This window comes from Scyliorhinus torazame, chromosome 17, assembly GCF_047496885.1.
Source record: "Scyliorhinus torazame isolate Kashiwa2021f chromosome 17, sScyTor2.1, whole genome shotgun sequence".
Taxonomy (NCBI): domain Eukaryota; kingdom Metazoa; phylum Chordata; class Chondrichthyes; order Carcharhiniformes; family Scyliorhinidae; genus Scyliorhinus; species Scyliorhinus torazame.
In genome coordinates, this window is record NC_092723.1 from 180,009,726 (window position 1) to 180,029,857 (window position 20,132).

Below are 20,132 nucleotides of genomic sequence, written 5' to 3' on the forward strand. Positions count from 1 at the left end.
TCCCAAGAATGAGCAGGGCTCAAATAAGGGTAGCCATTACTTAACAGACAGCAGCCCTTTTCATACTTTTAACCAAATATAAGCCACGCAACTGCATCAGACTTTACCAAGATCAGAAGTGGAATGGTCAGAAAGTGCTATATTTGGCATCAATATTGCTCGTAGGTAGACAGGAAGTTTTTATAATGCATGCAACCAATGATGTACCTAACCTGAGAGTGCACATTGCTGCTAAGGGCTGCTAAAAATGTGGAACCCACCCTCCACCATGCCCCGCATACCCCTGCCCCGACTTCTCAGTAACATCAGCTAGTTTAAATGAGCACTTACTCTGAACAGAACAATGACGAATTATAATAACTTTTTGGGATTAACATCACCTCAAACTATTATCTCTCTTTAATCTCCATTAACAACAGCAGCCTGTTGGGGGCGGCACGGTGGTGCAGTGGTTAGCATTGCTGCCTCATAGTGCCGAGGACCCAGGTTCGATCCCGGCCCCGGATCACAGTCTTGTGTAGAGTTTGCACATTCTCCCTGTGTCTGTGTCGGTCTCACCTCCACAACCCAAAACATGTGCAGTGCAGTAGATTGGCCATGCTAAATTGCCCCTTAATTGGACAAAAATACTCTAAAAACTTATTTTGAAAAATGACAGCAGCCTGTTAAAGATTGCAGGCCACGCCTATTTAAAATCTCAGGAATAGAGATCACAACAGCGTCAATTCAGATGTTTTTAAAAATTAGAACCCGATGGTCTCTCAAATTTAATCCCTGCAAAATAGTTACTAAGTTTCTCCTGTTTTATATTCGTCACTTATACTCCCGAATCGCAGTGAAATGTCTAAATAAAAAAAGTCTGTGCATGTTTACACACGCAAAATATGCGCATCTACGTACTTAAAAACAAAAGTATTTAGTAGAAATCTTCATCAGTCCAACAATGATGTGGCTCCATATGTCAAAACCAGATTAAAGCACCAGGGTCTTGACATAAATAGGACTTTGGCAGCTTGTATATGGCACCCAACTGTCAGTGATAAGGGATTTGCAAAGACAATAAATTTAACCCTTAGACTCTTTGCACTACTTAGTCTAGTCACCAAATTTAAGGCTTCAGTTCACACACAAAGGCTGGATAAAACCCAGTTACACTGAGAATAACGTTTCTGAAGTAACTTCATTATAAAGTTGTCGAAGTACACTTCTGTTTTGTTACATTTTTCTCTAGTTCTGTTTTCTCCAATTTTTGTTTTAAATCTTGCATAATTTATTATTTTTTAAAATATGGACTTGGTTTCCTTGCTTCATTCCAGCCTCCTTCCCAGACCCAGTTGGAAAAAATGTTTCCTGGCTATTCCTTCAGCATCAATATTTGACTTGGTCACATCGCTGAGTGACATGGTGTGGGAGCTGCCCTTCACAAGTGCAGAAGGGCCTGATGAGATAACTTGTCGGCGGCCCTGAGGAGCGACCCAGTGAATTCAGTCCTTTCCCACCCTCATCCATCATCCGATGAGAACAACATCATCTGCTAGCGCCGTTCACAGACACCAGACGACGGCTACTATAGAAAGTGATGTACTTGGATTGTGAGGGCGAGCACATTGGCAAGACAGAACACAAGGAGCTCTGCACTGAATCTGCCCTGTACTACAGAAGATCTTGGAAATGCTGGATATTGCTGTGAAAAGGTGAGCAAGCACTTGACTCCACATTGCTGATATCCATACACTTGTTGAACACAGCAAACTGACTGCACTTATCCGAAGCAGAACTGTGTTTTGATCATCGCACTTTGATCAAGGTTACAGTGGGAATATTTACAAAAAAAGTTAATGTATTTATAAAAGTCTTGATTGGGACATGGAGGTCCAATTAATTTAAGTGAGCACAAATATATTCTTACCCTTACAGACACCTGAATTCAAGGGAACTACATGGTCGCCACTTCCCAAGCTCATTGCTCTACAGCACTTAAATTGATTAGAAAGTTTCCTTAAAAAGTTTAAAGCAACTAAATTATTGTTGGGTCAATAATCAAGGACACACGTCCATGTCAAATGACCAGCTCTATGCAGTGGTACAATCTGTGCACATAATCACTGACATGCTGAGTTCCAAGTCGCTAGCAGCTCTTATCCGTAGACCAACAGAGATAAGGCTGCTCGTCATTCCTATTGACGCAGTTCAGTAAACACTTGCGTGCGGATTGGCTAGGAAGAGGAAAAGCAGGAATCCTGACCTCGTTGCAGATTGCCAATAGCTTCGTCGTAATTCTCCATTTCCAGTTGGCACTGTCCCAGGAAGAAGTGGGCTTTAACAGACTGGCTGTCCAACTCCAGGGCATGTTTACAGTCTGACACCGCCTTATCAAACTGCTGCATTTTCACATAACACAGGGCACGGTTTGTGTAGTACACGGCCACAGATGGGTTACGGTTCTGAAAAACAAAGCCAAAGAGATGGAAGTAAATACCATGAGGGTGAAGAGGTAAACTGGAAAGTTACAGTTCTAATTAGCAAACTAAACAGTGCTAACACAATGAAATCAGTGTTTTGCTCAGAACAATATTATTAGAAGACGGTAAATTCCCTTGAAATGTTAATCAGGAAGAACTACAAGTCTTTTTTAAAAAATAAATATTTTATTAAAGCTTTTCCAACCAACGTTTTTACATAATAAAAAAAGAAGTACAAATAATAATAAAAATAAAATGAAACAAGAATTATTAAACAAAACAAGGTGGGTGTTGTCTTCCTATAAAACGTACATTATATCAACAGTTTCCCCCCCCCCCCCACTTGCGCCCCCCCCCCCCCCACAAGGATGCTGCTGCTGACACTTACTGCTCCACTAGAAAGTCAAGGAAAGGTTGCCACCGCCGGGAGAACCCCACCAAGGACTCTCTCAAGGCGAACTTTATTCGCTCCAGGCTGAGGAACCCCGCCATATCGCTAACCCAGGTCTCCACACCCGGGGGATTCGAGTCCCTCCACATTAGCAAGATCCGTCTCCGGGCTACCAGGGAGGCAAAGGCCAGTACCTCGGCCTCTTTCGCTCCCTGCACTCCCGGATCCTCCGCCACTCCAAATATCGCTACCGTTGGACTCGCCTTCACCCGAGTGTCCAAAATCCTAGACATCACCCTCGCAAACCCCTGCCAGAATTCTTTAAGCGCCGGGCATGCCCAAAACATATGGGCATGGTTCGCCGGACTCCCTGCACATATCGGGCACCTGTCCTCCACCCCAAAACACTTACTGAACTACAAGTCTTTTGATACTTCCCTGTTTGTTAACTGCGAAAATTGCTTTTTCTGTTACCTCTTGTTTCTCATTCTGCCTTTTAAGGCAACAGCAAAAGTATAAATTATGGTTTTTTTTAAGCAAAGCACAGGAAAACGTTGGAAGTTTCCAATGACTGACAGAGTCGTGTCTTACAACATTGAGTGGAGCCTCTCCAAACCAGTTGCACTGGGTCCCACCTCCGTACACTTCCGCTGGATTTTTGCTTTGGGAAAGGAGAAAAAATAGGAAAGGGATGGAAAAAGGAACCTTTTCTCTTTCTCCTGGGCTGAAGATGTTGCTTCCCAGGGTGGCTTTTGAGTGAAAGCCTTCATTTGCATCCAGAATTTTCTGTCAAGAATGCATTATCTTACCTATTTCAAAGGACCCAATGATCTTTGGACTGGGCCAAAATCCTGAGATACGTCCAACGATAATGACTCTTCGCTGCACTGCAAATTTGGTAAAGACAACCTCACAAAGTACCCAACTGCTGCAAGAAGTGTAAGAAACGTCACAGCCTCAGGAAATCGCGTACCAGGTTGTTTCCGAGACTGGAGTCTACAACGGCCGGGCACTAGACACGACGCTACCTGGACTGACTCAGCAGCCCGGGCAACATCTGAGACAGACCTGAAACATTAAACTCTGCTTCCCTCCACAGATGCTGCCTGGCCAGCTGAGTATTTCTAGCATTTTCTGTTTTCACTTCAGATTTTCAGCATCTGGCGAGTTTGGCTTTTGAATGGTACAGTCTGGAATGCCTGAAAATAAAAGCTGAACATGCGGGTTGGGAGCAGGAGGAGGTCACTCAGCCCTTCGAGCTTGTTCCGCCATTCATCAAGATCATGGCTGATCTGACTGCAGCCTCCCGCCAAAACTTAATAATCGCAAGTGACAACACCAATACCAGACCCATTCTCGTATTGCTCTCTGCATTGGACATAACCAATGGAATTGTTTCTCCGGCACCCAAATGTATCTGAACCTCTCCACTCCACCCCCCCCCACCCCCATGTTAAAAATAATATTGTTAATTGTACAGAGTTGCTGTTGTTGCGTTGGGCACAATAACGTACCAGGTTTTTTTTTCCTCTTTAATGTATATAAATTTTATTCTGTGTACACAACTGTAAATATACTTTGTTCAAAAACCCAATAAAAAACATTTATAAAAAAAACTCTTAATAATCTTTATCACCTTGTTCATCAAAAATCTATCTAGCTCCACCTTGAAAACATTCTACTGCCTGGTCATAGAATCATAGCATTTACAGTGCAGAAGGAGGCCATTTGGCCCACTGAGTCTGCACCGGCCCTTGGAAAGAGCACCCTATTTAAGCCTCCACCCCATCCCCGTAACCCAATAAGCCCACCTCATCTTTTTGGACACTACGGGGCAATTAAGCATGGCCGGTCCACCTAACCACCTCTCCCACATCTTTGGACTGTGGGAGAAAACTGGAACACCCTGAGGAAACCCACAGACACGGGGAGGAAGTGCAAACTCCACACAGTCATTTGAGGCTGGAGCTGTGAGGCAGCAGTGCTAACCACTGTGTTGAGGCAGGGACTTACAAAGACCGCATTCCAGAAACCCTCAGTGAAAAAATTCTTCTCATCGCTGTCTTAAATGGGTGACCCTTAATCGTTATACAGTGACCCCAGCTCTAGATTCTTTCATAAGAAGAAACATCCTCAGGATCTTATATGCTTCAAACAAGTCGCCTCTCACTCTTCTAAACGCTAGTGGTTACAAGTTTAACTTTTCCAATCTTTCCTCAGAAAACAGCCCGCCCATTCCAGATTATTAATTTAGTAAATCTTCTCTGACCTGCTTCTCAAGCATTTACATCCTTTCTTAAATAAGGAGCCCAATACTGTACACAATACTCCAGATGTGGTCTCAAGTGTCCCATACAACCTCCCCACTTTTGTATTCAATTCCCCTCGCAATAAGCAGGAACATTCTATCAGCTTTCCTAATTACTTGCTCTGTCTGCATAAAAATCTTTTACGTTTTATGCATGAGGTCACCCAACTCCCTCCGAATCTCAGAGCTCTGCAACCTCTCACCATTTAGATAATATGCTTTTTTATTCTTCGTGCCAAAATGGACAATTTCACATTACCCACATTATAGCCCATTGCCCAGATCTTTGCCAACTCGATCAACCTATCTATGCCTCCTTGTAGTCTCATGTCCTCTTCACAATTTACTTTCCTACTTTTATATCATCAGCAAATTTAGCAACCCGTATCATCTGTCCCATCATCATCGTGAACACAGCCCAGTCCATCACACGAACCCGCCTCCCATTCATTGACTCAGTCTACACTGGATAAAAGCAAATTACTGCTGGAATCCAAAACCTAAGAGAAAATGCTGGAAAATCTCAGCAGGTCTGGCAGCATCTGTAGGGAGAGAAAAGAGCTAACTTTTCGGGTCCAGTGACCCAAGCCGGGAATCGAACCTGGGATCCTGGAGCTGTGAAGCAACTGTGCTAACTACTGTGTTACCGTCTTTCACATATGGAACAATCTGTCTGGACTGTACGCAGAATAATACTTTTCACTGTATTTTGGTACACGTGACAATAAATCAAACCAATCAATCAATCCAAGTTGTAAGAAGTTGCGGCCCCAGTACTGATCCCTGTGACACACCACTCGTTACACCCTAACAACAACATAAAAGACTCGGTCATGGCTACCCTGTTTTCTGTAGCTAACCAATCTTCTTTCCATGCCAATATGCTACCCCCTACCCATGAGCTTTTTTTTTTTTCGGGAATAATCTTTGATGCGGCACCTTATCTGCTGAAATACTAATAAACAGAAGTGTTTTCTACTGACTTGTCACGCAATCTTACATGCTGAAAGGGGAAATATGTATGCACTCACTGGTACCGCTCAGTAAACCCTTCTCAAATTATTCTGTAGACCTTCCTGTCGCTTGCCATTTGAACTCACCGCCCTGCTCTCACATGTCCGTCCTTGGCCTACTGCAATGTCCCAGTGAAGCCCAACGCAAACTGGAGGAACAGCACCTCATCTTCCGATTAGGCACGTTACAGCCTTCCAGACTTAACATTGAGTTCAACAATTCAGACTGTGAACTCTCTCCTCCACACTAGCCCCATTTTTATTTCTATCAATTATTTTTCATTCCTCCCATCAGTCTGTTTTTCCCTCACTTTGCTTCCCTTCCCTCCATACCACTCCACTAGGCTTTCTGTTCCCTGTTCCAAGTTGTCCTTTGACACACTGCTTACCTCTGTTCCGCCATTAACACATTCTGATCTCTTAATGTGCCACAATCAGCATCCTTCTTAGTCGTCATCACCTCCAGTTACATTTCCTTTGTCTTTCTGTCCATGACATCTTTGTCAATCTCCACCTCATCACTGGCCCCCTACCCAGCCCCACTGCTTCACGCACCCCCACTACAGTATAAATCTCGTCCCTTTTCCAGCTTTGACAAAGAGTCATCCAGACTTGAAACGTTAGCTCTATTCTCTCGTCACAGATGCTGCCTGACCCGCTGTAATTGTCCCGCATTCTCTATTTTTGTTTTAGATTCGAGCATCCGCAGTAATTTGCTTTTATTTTATATTTATGCTGTAGAACTGGTCGACATGTACAGATTGGACCTGACAGTGTGTTGAACATCCATTTATTTGATATCAAAAACATGAATTGAATCCCGCAGATCATTATTCCAATTTATGCCATCAAGGGGACAATTCTCCACTTGTTTTTCCCTTCAGCATTTTAGTAGACCTGTAGATATCGGAGACCAAATATAACAGTAATTCCAATATTGAGGAAAGGAACAAGACAAAATAAAGGAAATTGTACACCTGCTCCACCACCATCAACAACTGACATTTAAATAATGACTTTAAAATCACAAATGACCTTCCATGTGACTGGGACAAAGGTGAAATATCACTCCTTGCCCCCCTTGGCCTAGCTACAGGCTTCAACATTGTTGACAACTCCACCCTCCTCCAACATTTCCCCACTGTTATCCAACTGGGTGAGACTGCATCCATTCCTTTGTCTATCCAGTTGTAACCAGAGAATCGCCTGTAATTATTTCAGTACTCTTCCTGCTCCTGCTATATCACCTCTGGTGACCCCCAAAGATCTATCCTTGGCTCCTTCTATTTGTCATCTGTTGATTACTCCTTGGCGACATCATCCGATAATACCCAGCTCTACTTCCTCTTGACCACTCTGTTATCCCTATGCTCACCTGACATCTAGTCGTGTGATTCCATCACAAATCAGTCTTTAGCACTGATTCCATCCCACTCCCTGGCAGACTCAGCAGTAATATTCAGAAGAGAACTGTATAAATAGCTGGGAAAAATACAAGATTATTGGGACGGTATGGGAATAATTGGATGGCATTAGGATATCGGCCCAGATCCCAGTTTCTTTTTTAGGATGCCGGCAATTTGCAGTTTGTAAAACTGTGAGGAACGGATACTTCACCCCAGAAGTGATGACTCCAATAGATAGCTTTTATATTAAAACAAAATTTAATTAAACACAGAATTAACCACATTATCAAAGAAATAGCTTTACAATTAACAGCCTTAAATAAAATGAAAAACTTTAACTCACTATCTACACTTGCCACTATATATATTCCAACCAAACTCAATACAGTTCAAATGCCACTCATAAATAAAGCTAGCAATAAGAGTTCCTTGCTGTTCTTTATGCAGACTTTTGGAGAGAGACCCTTTCAGGAACAACCGGAAAATCCTCCTACCTTTTCACATTAAAAGCCTATGGCAAACTGCCAAAAACGGCAGACAGATCTGGCTCCTCCCATGACCTGTTTAGCGAGAACTAAACACCACTCCCTCACAAGTTATCTACACCTCAGGGAATCTCCTTTCTATAAACAATATTCCATTAGCCATCTATATGTGAACAATTAAATGGTTAGAATCACGGTGGCACCACAGTGGCACAGTGGTTAGCACTGCTGCCTTACAGTTCCAGGGACCCGGATTCAATTCCGGCATCGGGTGACTGCGTGGAGTTTGTACTTTCTCCCCGTGTCTGCGTGGGTTTCCTCCAGGTGCTCCGGTTTCCTCCCACAGTCCAAAGATGTGCAGGTTAGGTGGATTGGCCGTGCTAAATTGCCCCTCAGTGTCCAAAAGGTTAGATTGGGGATAGGGTGGCGGCATGGGCTTAAGTAAGGTCCTTTTTGCAAGGACCAGTGCAGACTCGATGGGCCGAATGGCATCCTTCTGCACAGTAAATTCTATGAATGATTCTCTCACTTTAACGCCACCTGAATTACAGCTTTGGCAGACACCGAGTTTGTATGTATTTTAAACTAGAGTTTTCAATAACATTACTACCCCAAATATAAAATATAATATACAACAATTTCTTACATTCATCACAATAGCTGTATCAAACAGCCCCGACAAACACTTTGGTGCTGTATCAGTCTATGATTCCAGGCATGAAAACATCTATTGGGGGCCATCTGATTTTACAACATCGACCATCATAAAGCCAACCTAAAATCAGTATGTCCTGGATAGAAAATGCATATATTGTGCTTACATTATTATAGGGTAATCATAGTTAACCATGCTCCCTCATCATGTGAATCCATCTCAGAATTCCCCCAGGTTTTAATTTAAAATAAGTTCAAGTGACAGTGCCCATGTCACCATTAAGACATCTCTCCTCCTAACCTCCAATATAGTAAGAACTTCCTGTTTAGCAGACTAATCATAAATTAAAGACAAAGTTATTTTTATATTTGCCACTGATGCAGCTACTTTAAATATATAAAATTTTGCACATTTAAAAGTCATATTTAAAATAAAGTTTGTGCCAAATTTCATGCTGATGTGGAAGGGAAAGTGATGTAATTTTATCCAGTAAAATCTCAGCTCGAGTAGTTATTATATGGTGATTATAAAGTATTTATATATTTTAGTTGTGGAAGGCACTAGGAATGTTCTTATCCTTAAATCAACGTTTCTTCATAAATAGGAAGAACATGACAACCAAACTCAAACCAATGTTAACCATTAAAGACAGCAATACAGTACACAGGATACAGACACCACCAGTCCCACGGAAATAGTAAACACCAGAAAATGTTATGCAGAAACCTAAACTCGGGTGAAGTCCATTCTGGTATGGCATCAAATGACCTTTGTGCAATTATTAATCATTCGCTAAATGTAATTAATTAAATACAAAATCACCATCAGCAAGGTTACTCAAATCCTGACACATTTTCAAGGGTACACGATAAACAGAACCAAGCTTCTTTTAAATCTTATAGATCTATCAGCAAGGACAGATTGCAGCATTGTTTCAAAATGTTGGTGACATTACCGTCAAAAAGGCTAATTGATGTTTTAGAGAAAATACTTAAAAGAATACAAAAAGAACAAAGAAAATTACAGCACAGGAACAGGCCCTTCAGCCCTCCCAGCCTGCGCATATCCAGATCCTTTATCTAAAACGTGTCTTCTATTTTCCAAGGATCTACTTCCCTCTGTTTCCCACCCGTTCATATATCTGTCTAGATGCATCTTAAATGATGCTATCGTGCCCGCCTCTACCACCTCCGCTGGCAAAGCGTTCCAGGCACCCACCACCCTCTGTATAAAAAACTTTCCACGCACATCTCCCTTAAACTTTCCCCCTCTCACCTTGAAATCGTAACCCCTTGTAATTGACACCCCCACTCTTGCAAAAAGCTTGTTGCTATCCACCCTGTCCATACCTCTCATAATTTTGTAGACCTCAATCAGGTCCCCCCTCAACCTCCGTCTTTCCAACGAAAACAATCCTAATCTACTCAACCTTTCTTCATAGCTAGAACCCTCCATACCAGGCAACATCCTGGTGAACCTCCACTGCACCCTCTCTAAAGCATCCAAATCCTTCTGGTAATGTGGCAACCAGACTGCACATAGTATTCCAAATGTGGCCTAACCAAATTCCTATACAACTATAACATGACCGGTCGACTCTAGTACTCAATACCCCGTCCGATGAAGGCAAGCATGCTGTCTGCCTTCTTTTTTTTTGTGTGGTACAACATTTTTTATTTTACATTTGTATCTAAATATCTTCACTTCACCCCAGAACCTGAAAAGAAAAAGGAACTGTTTAGACGGTTAAGTTCAGACAACTAATCTGAAAATTCTCAACCTAAAATAAGGTTAAATCTTCAGACACTTCCATGATGTTTAACCCAGGGTAAACTTGATACCTAAAATTAGTTAATGGCAGCAGTCATTTTAAATACTAGTTCCATATGCACGTACAAACTATTCATTCAGACTGGCCCAATCCTGACCTAATATCTACTCTGGTGTTCTTCCAAAGGATCAACTGTTGTGATCAACACCGGGGACTGTAATCTTAATTGATGCTGCGCAATCATGACCAGAGATTAGAACGCCCCTCAGCTGCCAGGGTTGATACAGAAAAGGGTAAAAATCACATTAACCGAAGAGTCTGCATCCTAATCAATCTTGCATGCCTCACTATTTAATGCCGGAACCAGCAGCATGGCCAGAGAAACTCAGCTTTGAAACTTTACCAAAAGGCTGACTGCACACTGGAAAGGATTCAAAAGTGCAGGTTGCCTCATACAATCCAGTCTGCTGTGCACTCAGAACATTTAGATGGGGAATGTGCACTCTTGGTCATTGTTGAGAGTTCATAGAAGCACTTCATTCCCCCCAGTGAAAACGACGGGAAAGATCACTAGCAGCTACAAGGTGAGGAAATACGGATAGCTGTCCGAACAGTACCTGTTTAAGCATCATCTGCAGCAGCAGGTGCATCCCCTCCTTTGGTGTTTTGTGTGTAGATAACCTGTGCTCTGTGTTTGCACACCAGCTTGATCATACCTTTCGCAAGCAGCTCCTGCAGGGCCTGTCTGCCTTCTTGACCACTATCGACCTGCGTTGCCACTTTCAGGGTACAATGGACCTGAACTCCCAGATCTCTCTGTACATCAATTTTCCCCAGGACTCTTCCATTGACCGTATAGTCCGCTCTTGAATTAGATCTTCCAAAGTACATCACCTCGCATTTGCCTGGATTAAACTCCATTTGCCATTTCTCTGCCCAACTCTCCAAACTATCTATATTTTGCTGTATTCTCTGACAGTCCTCCTCGCTATCTGCAACTCCACCAGAAGGTTGATTCCAATATACAAATGATTATAATAACGTGGCAGAATGTATTCTGAGAAGCTAACTGATATTTTGGAGAAAATTATTAAAAGAGAAAGTTGCAGGGCGGCATGGTGGAACAGTGGTTAGCACTGCTGCCTCACGGCGCCGTGGACCCGGGTTCGATCCCGGCCCCGGATTACTGTGTGGAGTTTGCACATTCTTCCTTTGTCTGACTGGGCCTCACCCCCACAACCCAAAGATGTGCAGGATAGGTGGATTGGCCACGCTAATTTGCCCTTAACTGGAAAGAAAAATATACTTTAAATTTATTTTTAAAAAAGAGAAAGTTGATTCCAATGTACAAATGATTGTAACAACGTGGCAGAATGTATTCTGTAGAAGAGTGAGAGGATGCGATCTAGGTATTTAGAACATAAGAACTAGGAACAGGAGTAGGCCATCTGGCCCCTCGAGCCTGCTCCGCCATTTAATGAGATCATGGCTGATCTTTGTGGACTCAGCTCCATTCTCCGGCCCGTACACCATATCCCCGAATCCCTTTATTCTTTAGAAAGGCATCTATCTTTTTCTTAAAAACGTTTAAAGGAGCCTCAACTGCTTCACTGGGCAAGGAATTCCAGAGATTCACAACCCTTTGGGTGAAGAAGTTCCTCCTACACTCCGTCCTAAATCTACCTCCCCTTATTTTGAGGCTATGCCCCCTAGTTCTGCTTTCCCCGACCAGTGGAAACAACCTGCCCGCATCTATCCTATCTATTCCCTTCATAATTTTATATGTCTCAATAAGATCCCCCGCATCCTTCTAAACTCCAATGAGTACAGTCCCAGTCTACTCAACCTCTCGTCATAATCTAATCCCCTCAACTCTGGGATCAACCTAGTGAATCTCCTCTGCACTCCCTCCAGTGCCAATATGTCCTTTCTCAGGTAAGGAGACCAAAACTGAACACAATACTCCAGATGCGGCCTCACCAACACCCAATACAATTGCAGCGTAACCTCACTAGTCTTGAACTCCATCCCTCTAGCAATGAAAGACAAAACCCGATTAGCCTTCTTAAGCATCTGCACACCAACTTTTTGCGACTCATGCACCAGCACACCCAGGTCCCTCTGCACAGCAGCATGCTTTAACATCTTACCGTTTAAATAATAATCCACTCTGCTCTTATTCCTCCCAAAATGGATAGCCTCACGCTTGGCAACATTGAATTCCATCTGCCAGACCCTAGCCCATTCACCTAACCTATCCAAATCCTTCTGCAGACTTCCGGTATCCTCTGCCGTTTTTGCTTTACCACTCATCTTAGTGTCGTCTGCAAACTTTGACACATTGCACTTGGTCCCCAACTCCAAATCGTCTATGTAAATTGTGAACAACTGTGGGCACAACACTGATCCTTGAGGGACCCCACTAGTTACAGGTTGCCAACCAGAGAAACACCCATTTATCCCCACTCTCTGCTTTCTGTTAGTTAACCAATCCTCTACCCATGCTACCACTTTACCCTCAATGCCATGCATCTTTAGTTTATGCAGCAACCTTGTGTGTGGCACCTTGTCAAAAGCTTTCTGGAAATCCAGATATACCACATCCATTGGCTCCCTGTTATCTATTGCACTGGTAACGTCCTCAAAAAATTCTACCAAATTAGTCAGACACGACCTACCCTTTGTGAACCCATGCTGCGTCTGCCCAATGGGACAATTTTCCTCCAGGTGCCCTGCTATTTCCTCCTTAAATGATAGATTCCAGCATTTTCCCTACAACCGAAGTTAAGCTTACCGGCCTATAATTACCCGCTTTCTGCCGACCTCCTTTTTTAAACAGTGGTGTCACGTTTGCTACTTTCCAATCCTCTGTGACCACCCCAGAGTCTAGTGAATTTTGATCAATTATCACTAGTGCGTTTACAATTTCCCTAGCCATCTCTTTTAACACTCTGGGATGCATCCCATCAGGGCCAGGAAACTTGTCTACCTTTAGCCCCATTAGCTTGCCCATCACTACCTCCTTGGTGATAACAATCATCTCAAGGCCCTCACCTATCATATCCTTATTTCCATCAGTCACTGGCATGTTATTTGTGTCCTCCACTGTGAAGACTGACCCAAAAAACCTGTTCAGCTCCTCAGCCATTTCCCCGTCTCCTATTATTAAATCTCCCTTCTCATCTTCCAAAGGACCAATATTTACCTTAGCCACTCTTTTTTGTCTTCTATATTTGTAGAAGCTTTTACTATCTGCTTTTATGTTCTGAGCCAGTTTACTTTCATAGTCTACCTTACTCTTCTTTATGGCTTTTTTAGTAGCTTTCTGTTGTCCCCTAAAGACTTCCCAGTCCTCTAGTCTCCCACTAATTTTTGCCACTTTGTATGTTTTTTCCTTCAATTTGATACTCTCCCTCACCTCCATAGATATCCACGGTCGATTTTTCCCCTTTCTACCGTCTTTCTTTTTTGTCGGTATGAACCTTTTCTGAACACTGTGAAAGATCGCTCGGAAGGTTCTCCACTGTTCCTCAACTGCTTCACCATGAGGTCTTTGCTCCCAGTCTACCTTAGCTAGTTCTTCACTCGTCCCATTGTAATCGCCTTTGTTTAAGCACAAAACACTAGTGTTTGATTTTACCTTGTCATCCTCCAACTGTATTTTAAATTCCACCATATTGTGGTCGCTCCTTCCAAGAGGATCCCGAACTATGAGATCATTAATCAATCCTGCCTCATTACACAGGACCAGATCTAGGACCGCTTGTTCCCTTGTAGGTTCCATTACATACTGTTCCAGGAAATTATCCCGGGCACATTCTATAAACTCTTCCTCAAGGCTGCCTTTACCAACCTGGTTAAACCAATCGATATGCAGATTAAAATCTCCCATGATAACCGCTGTACCATTTCTACATGCATCTGTTATTTCTCTGCTTATTGCCTGCCCTACCATCCTGTTACTATTTGGTGGCCTATAGACTACTCCTATCAGTGACCTTTTTGCCTTACTATTCCTGATTTCCACCCAAATTGATTCAACCTTGTCCTCCATAGCACCAATATCATCCCTTACTATTGCCCTGATGCCATCCTTAAACAACAAAGCTACACCACCGCCCTTACCGTCCATTCTATCCTTTCGTATAGTCTGATACCCTTGGATATTTAACTCCCAGTCGTGAGCATCTTTTAACCATGTTCCAGTAATGGCCACTAAATCAAAGTCATTCACGATGATTTGCGCCATCAACTCGTTTACCTTATTTCGTATACTACGAGCATTCAGGTAAAGTACACTTATGCTGTTTTTTATGTCTTTGTTATGAATCCTAACACCTTGATCAGTAACTTTTCGCAATTTATTTTTCCTCTTACCCTTTCTCCTAATTTTCCTGGTCTTTGAACCCATATCTCTACATAATAACCTGTCACGTAACCTGCTGCCTTGATCTCCATTAACCATTATACTGTCCATAGCTTTACACTTCCCTTCCCCCCAACGTGCTAGTTTAAAGTCCTTGTGACCAACCTATTTATCCTATTCGCTAGAACACTGGTCCCAGAATGGTTCAGGTGAAGACCGTCCCAATGGTACAGGTCCCTCCTGTCCCAGTACTGATGCCAATGCCCCATGAAATGGAATCCCTCTTTCCCGCACCACTCCTTTAGCCACGTGTTAACTTCTCTAATTTTCTCAACCCTATGCCAATTGGCACGTGGCTCGGGTAGTAATCCAGAGATTATAACACTGGAGGACCTGCTCTTTAATTTAGTCCCTAGTGTTTGATAATCCCCAAACAGGTCCTCTTTCCTAGTCTTAGGAAAGGATGCTGTGAATATAATCTGGTTATTTACCTTAAACTGCAATCATAGGGCTAGAGTATGTGACGGTGAAAATAACCTGCTCCAAAACAAAAATAAGGCGAATATACCGGAGCTTACCCTTACCATGAGACGCAAGGTTTCACTAATAAAACTCCTTGAAACAGAGTGAGATAAGTGCTTGTCAATGAAATGGGCTGTTGTGTTATGAGGATAATGCAGACCAGAATTATTAAAAACTCAATGTAACCTCAAGTGTTAATCCTGGGATCACAGGAATGCCATCTCATCAAATAGTCATTAGTCACTAGTCAACATGCCAACCATATGTCAAACTGCTCAAGTAAGGTTTGGTCGAGATCTCGGAAATCAAATTTGATCTCTCGAACCAGGTGTAAATCTGTAGCTGACAATTCCTCTATTTTCATACCTGCTCTATTATTTTTGGTCAATGTTTCATTGACAGTTACAAATAAAAGCCAGTTAAGTGGGAAAATTTGACCCCGGCCACAGTGCCACAATAATGGGGTATTAATTATCCATATAGAAAATCACTGGACGCCAGCATTCACCTGAACCAAATGCCTGAAATGTGTCAACATTTTGGGGTTACCAGTAAGAATACTGAAGCATTATATCTGGATGCAGGATGAGGTTAATACAGAGTACATTTAGTCGGAGTAGAAATCGCAGAAGACGACCACAGTGATCGCCAGAGGATGGAGTGTCAGCTTAAGTAAGTACTGTAATCTGGGAGTGTGCAACACAGCCCAAATCAGACACTTCCCATTCGTAATCAGCCCAGAATCCTTCCTTTCAACCCTTCCCACCAGGAATAACAGTTGATCTGCAGATGGGCTTGTGGCAGTGAAATAAAATTATCAGCAGTGTTGCCAGCTTGGCCGTCACTGGATGAACATGCAGCTCTCACTCACAAGACTCTGACTTTCTTACTTCACTTACTTTGCACCCCCCCCCCCCCCTCAGGAATCTCCAATACTGAAAGTCTCTACTGAGGTAGGAAAGCCATCCATTAACCATTGTACTGACAAACAATTGTTGACACAGCCTATAACGTTTTCCTCCTAAATTCCCACAAACCTACCAACAGGTCAGCCATTTCTCCTCGCAAATGCTGCAGGATTGTTTAATAGCAATTCACTATTCATTGATAGTGCTCACTTCCCCTATCCGCAGCCCTGTACTCGGTGGAGAAAGGAAACCACAGCTCCCATTGGCTGAATCTGGGAATGAGCAGCCGAACCCCCTACAGATAGCAGCCAATCAAATTTGACTCCAACCCCAGTACATGACAGGCTTTTCTTTCTGTGCCCAGAGGCAGAGTCCAGCCAGCCAAATCCCAAAGCTGCTGCTTCTACCCACTGCCCAATCTATGCCTCCAACTCAGCCATTCACCTGAACTCCACGACTGCTGCCTTCCATTGGTCACAACTGCACAGACAAGAAGAGAAAGACATAAGCAGATGGTGTCAAGGGAAATGAAGAGGAAAGGAAGATTTTTTGTATTAGTTCATGGGATGTGGGTATTGCTGGTCAGGACATATTTTCACATACTCTGGTCACCTGTAAGTGATTTAGTCAAGGAATTACTTCTAAATCCTAGTCACTGTTATTTTGTAGACAAACAGAGTTCACCTGAACACAGTACAACTTTAGCAATGTCATTGGTTTCCACTGCAAACCAATGTTAAATTAATAATGTAAATCTAAAGTATTAGTGTAAATCCAACACAGTAATAGGCAAATACCCCTTTGCACAGACATGACCTACTCACTAGTTCTATAACAAAGGTCTATTTCGTCTAACAGCATAACACCCTCTTCTAACCAATGCCATTTCCCTTGGAAGTATTAACAGTGGTCATTTAGCAAAAGGCAAACTGTTCCAACATAGGAAAAGCATTAATAAGATTAATAGAAACTAAGGAGAAGATCAATACAACTGTCTTGAACTGTTCGACAGTAGATGACTTGGACTGTTTGGAAAACTCTGCAGCACCAAATAAGAAACGTTCCCACCAAAAAGGTATTTAAATACAGACGGAGTAAAAGTTGTCGCGAGCAGAAAGTGGAATAAACCTGAAAAAGTAAAAGATCTTTGCAGTTAAGGTTAAGAAACAAAAAAGATCAAGGGTAGCACAAGGTCCAGTAAATGAGGTTGAGTAAAATAAGCGAAGAAGTTCAATGAAAGTACCATCATTAAATTCCCATTATTAACATTCTACTGGATCACCACTGATCAAAAATCTGAACTGACCAGCCACGTAAATGCCATGGTTGCTGGAGACTGCATATTTTATAGCAAGTGGCTCACCTCCTTATTCTCCAAAGCCACCAACACTTTAGCAACACAGGAACTGGGGCACGTCACTTAGCCCCTCGAGCCTGTTCTGCTACACAAGTGGGATCATGGCTGGTCTGTGACCTAACTCCATGTACTCACTTTTGCTTCATACCAACGACATTAAAGGACAAAGCCGTCTGCTTGATTGGCACCCAATGGATCACAGAATTTACAGTGCAGGTGGCCATTTGGCCTCATCAAGTCTGCACCGGCCCTTAAAGCACCCTACTTAAGCCCACACCTTCACCCTATCCCCGTAACTCAGAAACCTCACCTAACCTGTTTTTGGATACTAAAGGCAATTTAGCATGGCCGATCCACCTAACCTGCACGTCTTTTGGACTGTGAGAGGAAACTCACGCAGACACGGGGAGAACGTGCAGACTCCACACAGACAGTGACCCAATCCGGGAATCGAACCTGGGACCCTGGAGCTGTGAAGCAACCGTGCTAACCACTGTGCTACCGCGCTGCCCATATTGTGGGATTCCCCCACATTAAATGCTGCAGGATATCGGTTCGATATAATTATTTTCTCAACATATTGTTAGGTGTTAGAAGTACACTTTACACCTTTTTTCAGCAAATTTGACAAATTTGTAGACGGCGTTCATTGAATAGAGAATCTGTCAACTAATTACTGAACATTGTAGTACTGGAATATCGATAATAGACAGTTTGGATTAATGTTTTAAAAAAAGAGCATTATCTATTGCAATGAGATATTCACATTGGTCCAGTTTGTGGCAATAGCAGGTGGTTATGCTGAATCATGTCAAACAAACAGACTGGCTGCTGTACAAAGCACATCTGGCTTTTACTCAAAGGACACAACTGCTTACCTCAGGTAATTACCCAATAAATAAGAGCAGCTTCTGTTAAGTACAGCAATATCTGATATATTCACATGCATGACGTAATCTACATTTGATTCATCTGTCTGCCTCTGTCTAGTACTGTCATTGTTATACTGCTTGTAAAAAAGGAGTGGGTTACCATCCTAAAATCTATTTCAAACCAGAATGATCAGAAATTATTTTAAACCCTGTAAGGCTTTAGAAATTTAAATGGCGGGGAAAGTAGACTGACATCTTGGTCACAGCACTTTCTCTTTCTATATTGGGAAATAATACTCTTTCCTGATGCAATGTTGCGTTTAGGAGGACATTCCCCATGCTTCTCAGAGCAGCTGCGTGACAAGAGGAAGGGCTGTGATGTTAAAACAATCAGGATCTCTCCAAACCACATTTGTGGCTGGACTGCCTATGTATTCGACGTCAGGGGAGCAACCTTGCAAGGTAAGAGGTGGTACTTGGAGGACCACATACCAAACACAAAAATTGTCAGCTGAAAATAAAACGAACTAAAGGTGTTTGAAATATCCTCCCTTTCGATTTCCCTTCCCCTTGGAGAGGAGGCCATTCAACCTCTCAAACCTTGTCTGCCATTCAGTCAGATAGTGGTTGATCTGGATCTTAACTCCATCTATCCACCATGGTTCTGTAACCCTCAATACCCTTGCCTAATAAAATTAAGATAATGAATGTTATCAGGCATATTTAGTTCACCAAAATGGGCTAAAGAACGGAGAGAAAAATCTTTTTACCAGAGTTGGTATGGGCCAGACGAGGTACATTCTGATATTGTATGAGGTTCCTAATTTCCAAATGATACAGGCTGTAATTATCATGCAGCCCAGCACTGGCATTTGATATCAGTGCTGTTGGTGATGCAGGTACTACCTGTAAGAAGAATCACCAAGGAGACTACACAGCAAGTGGCCCTGATATGGATTAGATCCTACAGGTTGTGCAAAATTCTGCTAACAATCCGTAATCAATAGTTTATTATTGGCCAAGTGGGGATTGTGTAAACATTATGACTGCATTTGTTTCCATCCTGTGCCACTGCCGATCTTTACCCACCCACTGTGTGTGTGTGTGTGTGTGTGTGTGTGTGTGTGTGTGACTCCTCTCCCTGGCCCTCCTGAAGATTGTGCACACTGGATAAAAACATCACAGCTAGGATAAACATAGGCGCACAGAGCCAAAACCTTGCTGTATATTTTCATACAATACATATATTGCGTTTCTGTCTGTGACTTTCTACTCTAAATACAAGAGAATAATAGTAATATTTCATCAGTGCTAGCATGCAGCCTTACCGATCTCCACCAGCAACAGGGGCACTCTCTCCGCTTCAGTTCCTTCCTGACCTGCCGATTTTAAAAAATATTTATATTTATAGTGCCAGGGAGATATAACCTTAGACTGACTCCATGCCAAATCACTCAATGCACACAGTTTGAGAGCACTGATGAGACGGCCTAGGGAAGACCACCTAACCTAGATTATACAAATAAGATGCCACTGAACAACAATGTAGTGGCCCACATGCGCTCCAAAAGTTGACATCCTTATGTTACCTATTTAGATCCCGATCATACAGTCTA

The 20,132-nt window shown here is 42.7% G+C and overlaps 1 protein-coding gene and 1 long non-coding RNA gene across 3 annotated transcripts in view; both read right to left on the reverse strand.

The window, feature by feature from the left end:
- stub1 (STIP1 homology and U-Box containing protein 1) overlaps nt 1-20,132 on the reverse strand; it is a 47,125-nt gene that overhangs the window by 19,294 nt on the left and 7,699 nt on the right. The window contains exons 2-3 of one of the 2 annotated variants that reach the window (XM_072481750.1): nt 19,845-19,895; nt 2,246-2,444 (exon numbers count right to left, since the gene is read on the reverse strand). In XM_072481750.1, coding sequence (XP_072337851.1) covers nt 2,246-2,444; nt 19,845-19,895 — 250 coding nt within the window. The remainder of the gene's footprint in view (nt 1-2,245; nt 2,445-19,844; nt 19,896-20,132) is intronic. The other variant, XM_072481751.1, reaches the window with a different exon arrangement.
- Nucleotides 10,365-11,233, reverse strand: LOC140393605 (uncharacterized). The gene is made up of 2 exons (XR_011935691.1): nt 11,109-11,233; nt 10,365-10,437 (listed from the first exon to the last, which is right to left on the reverse strand). It is a non-coding gene; the product is annotated as an uncharacterized lncRNA (long non-coding RNA).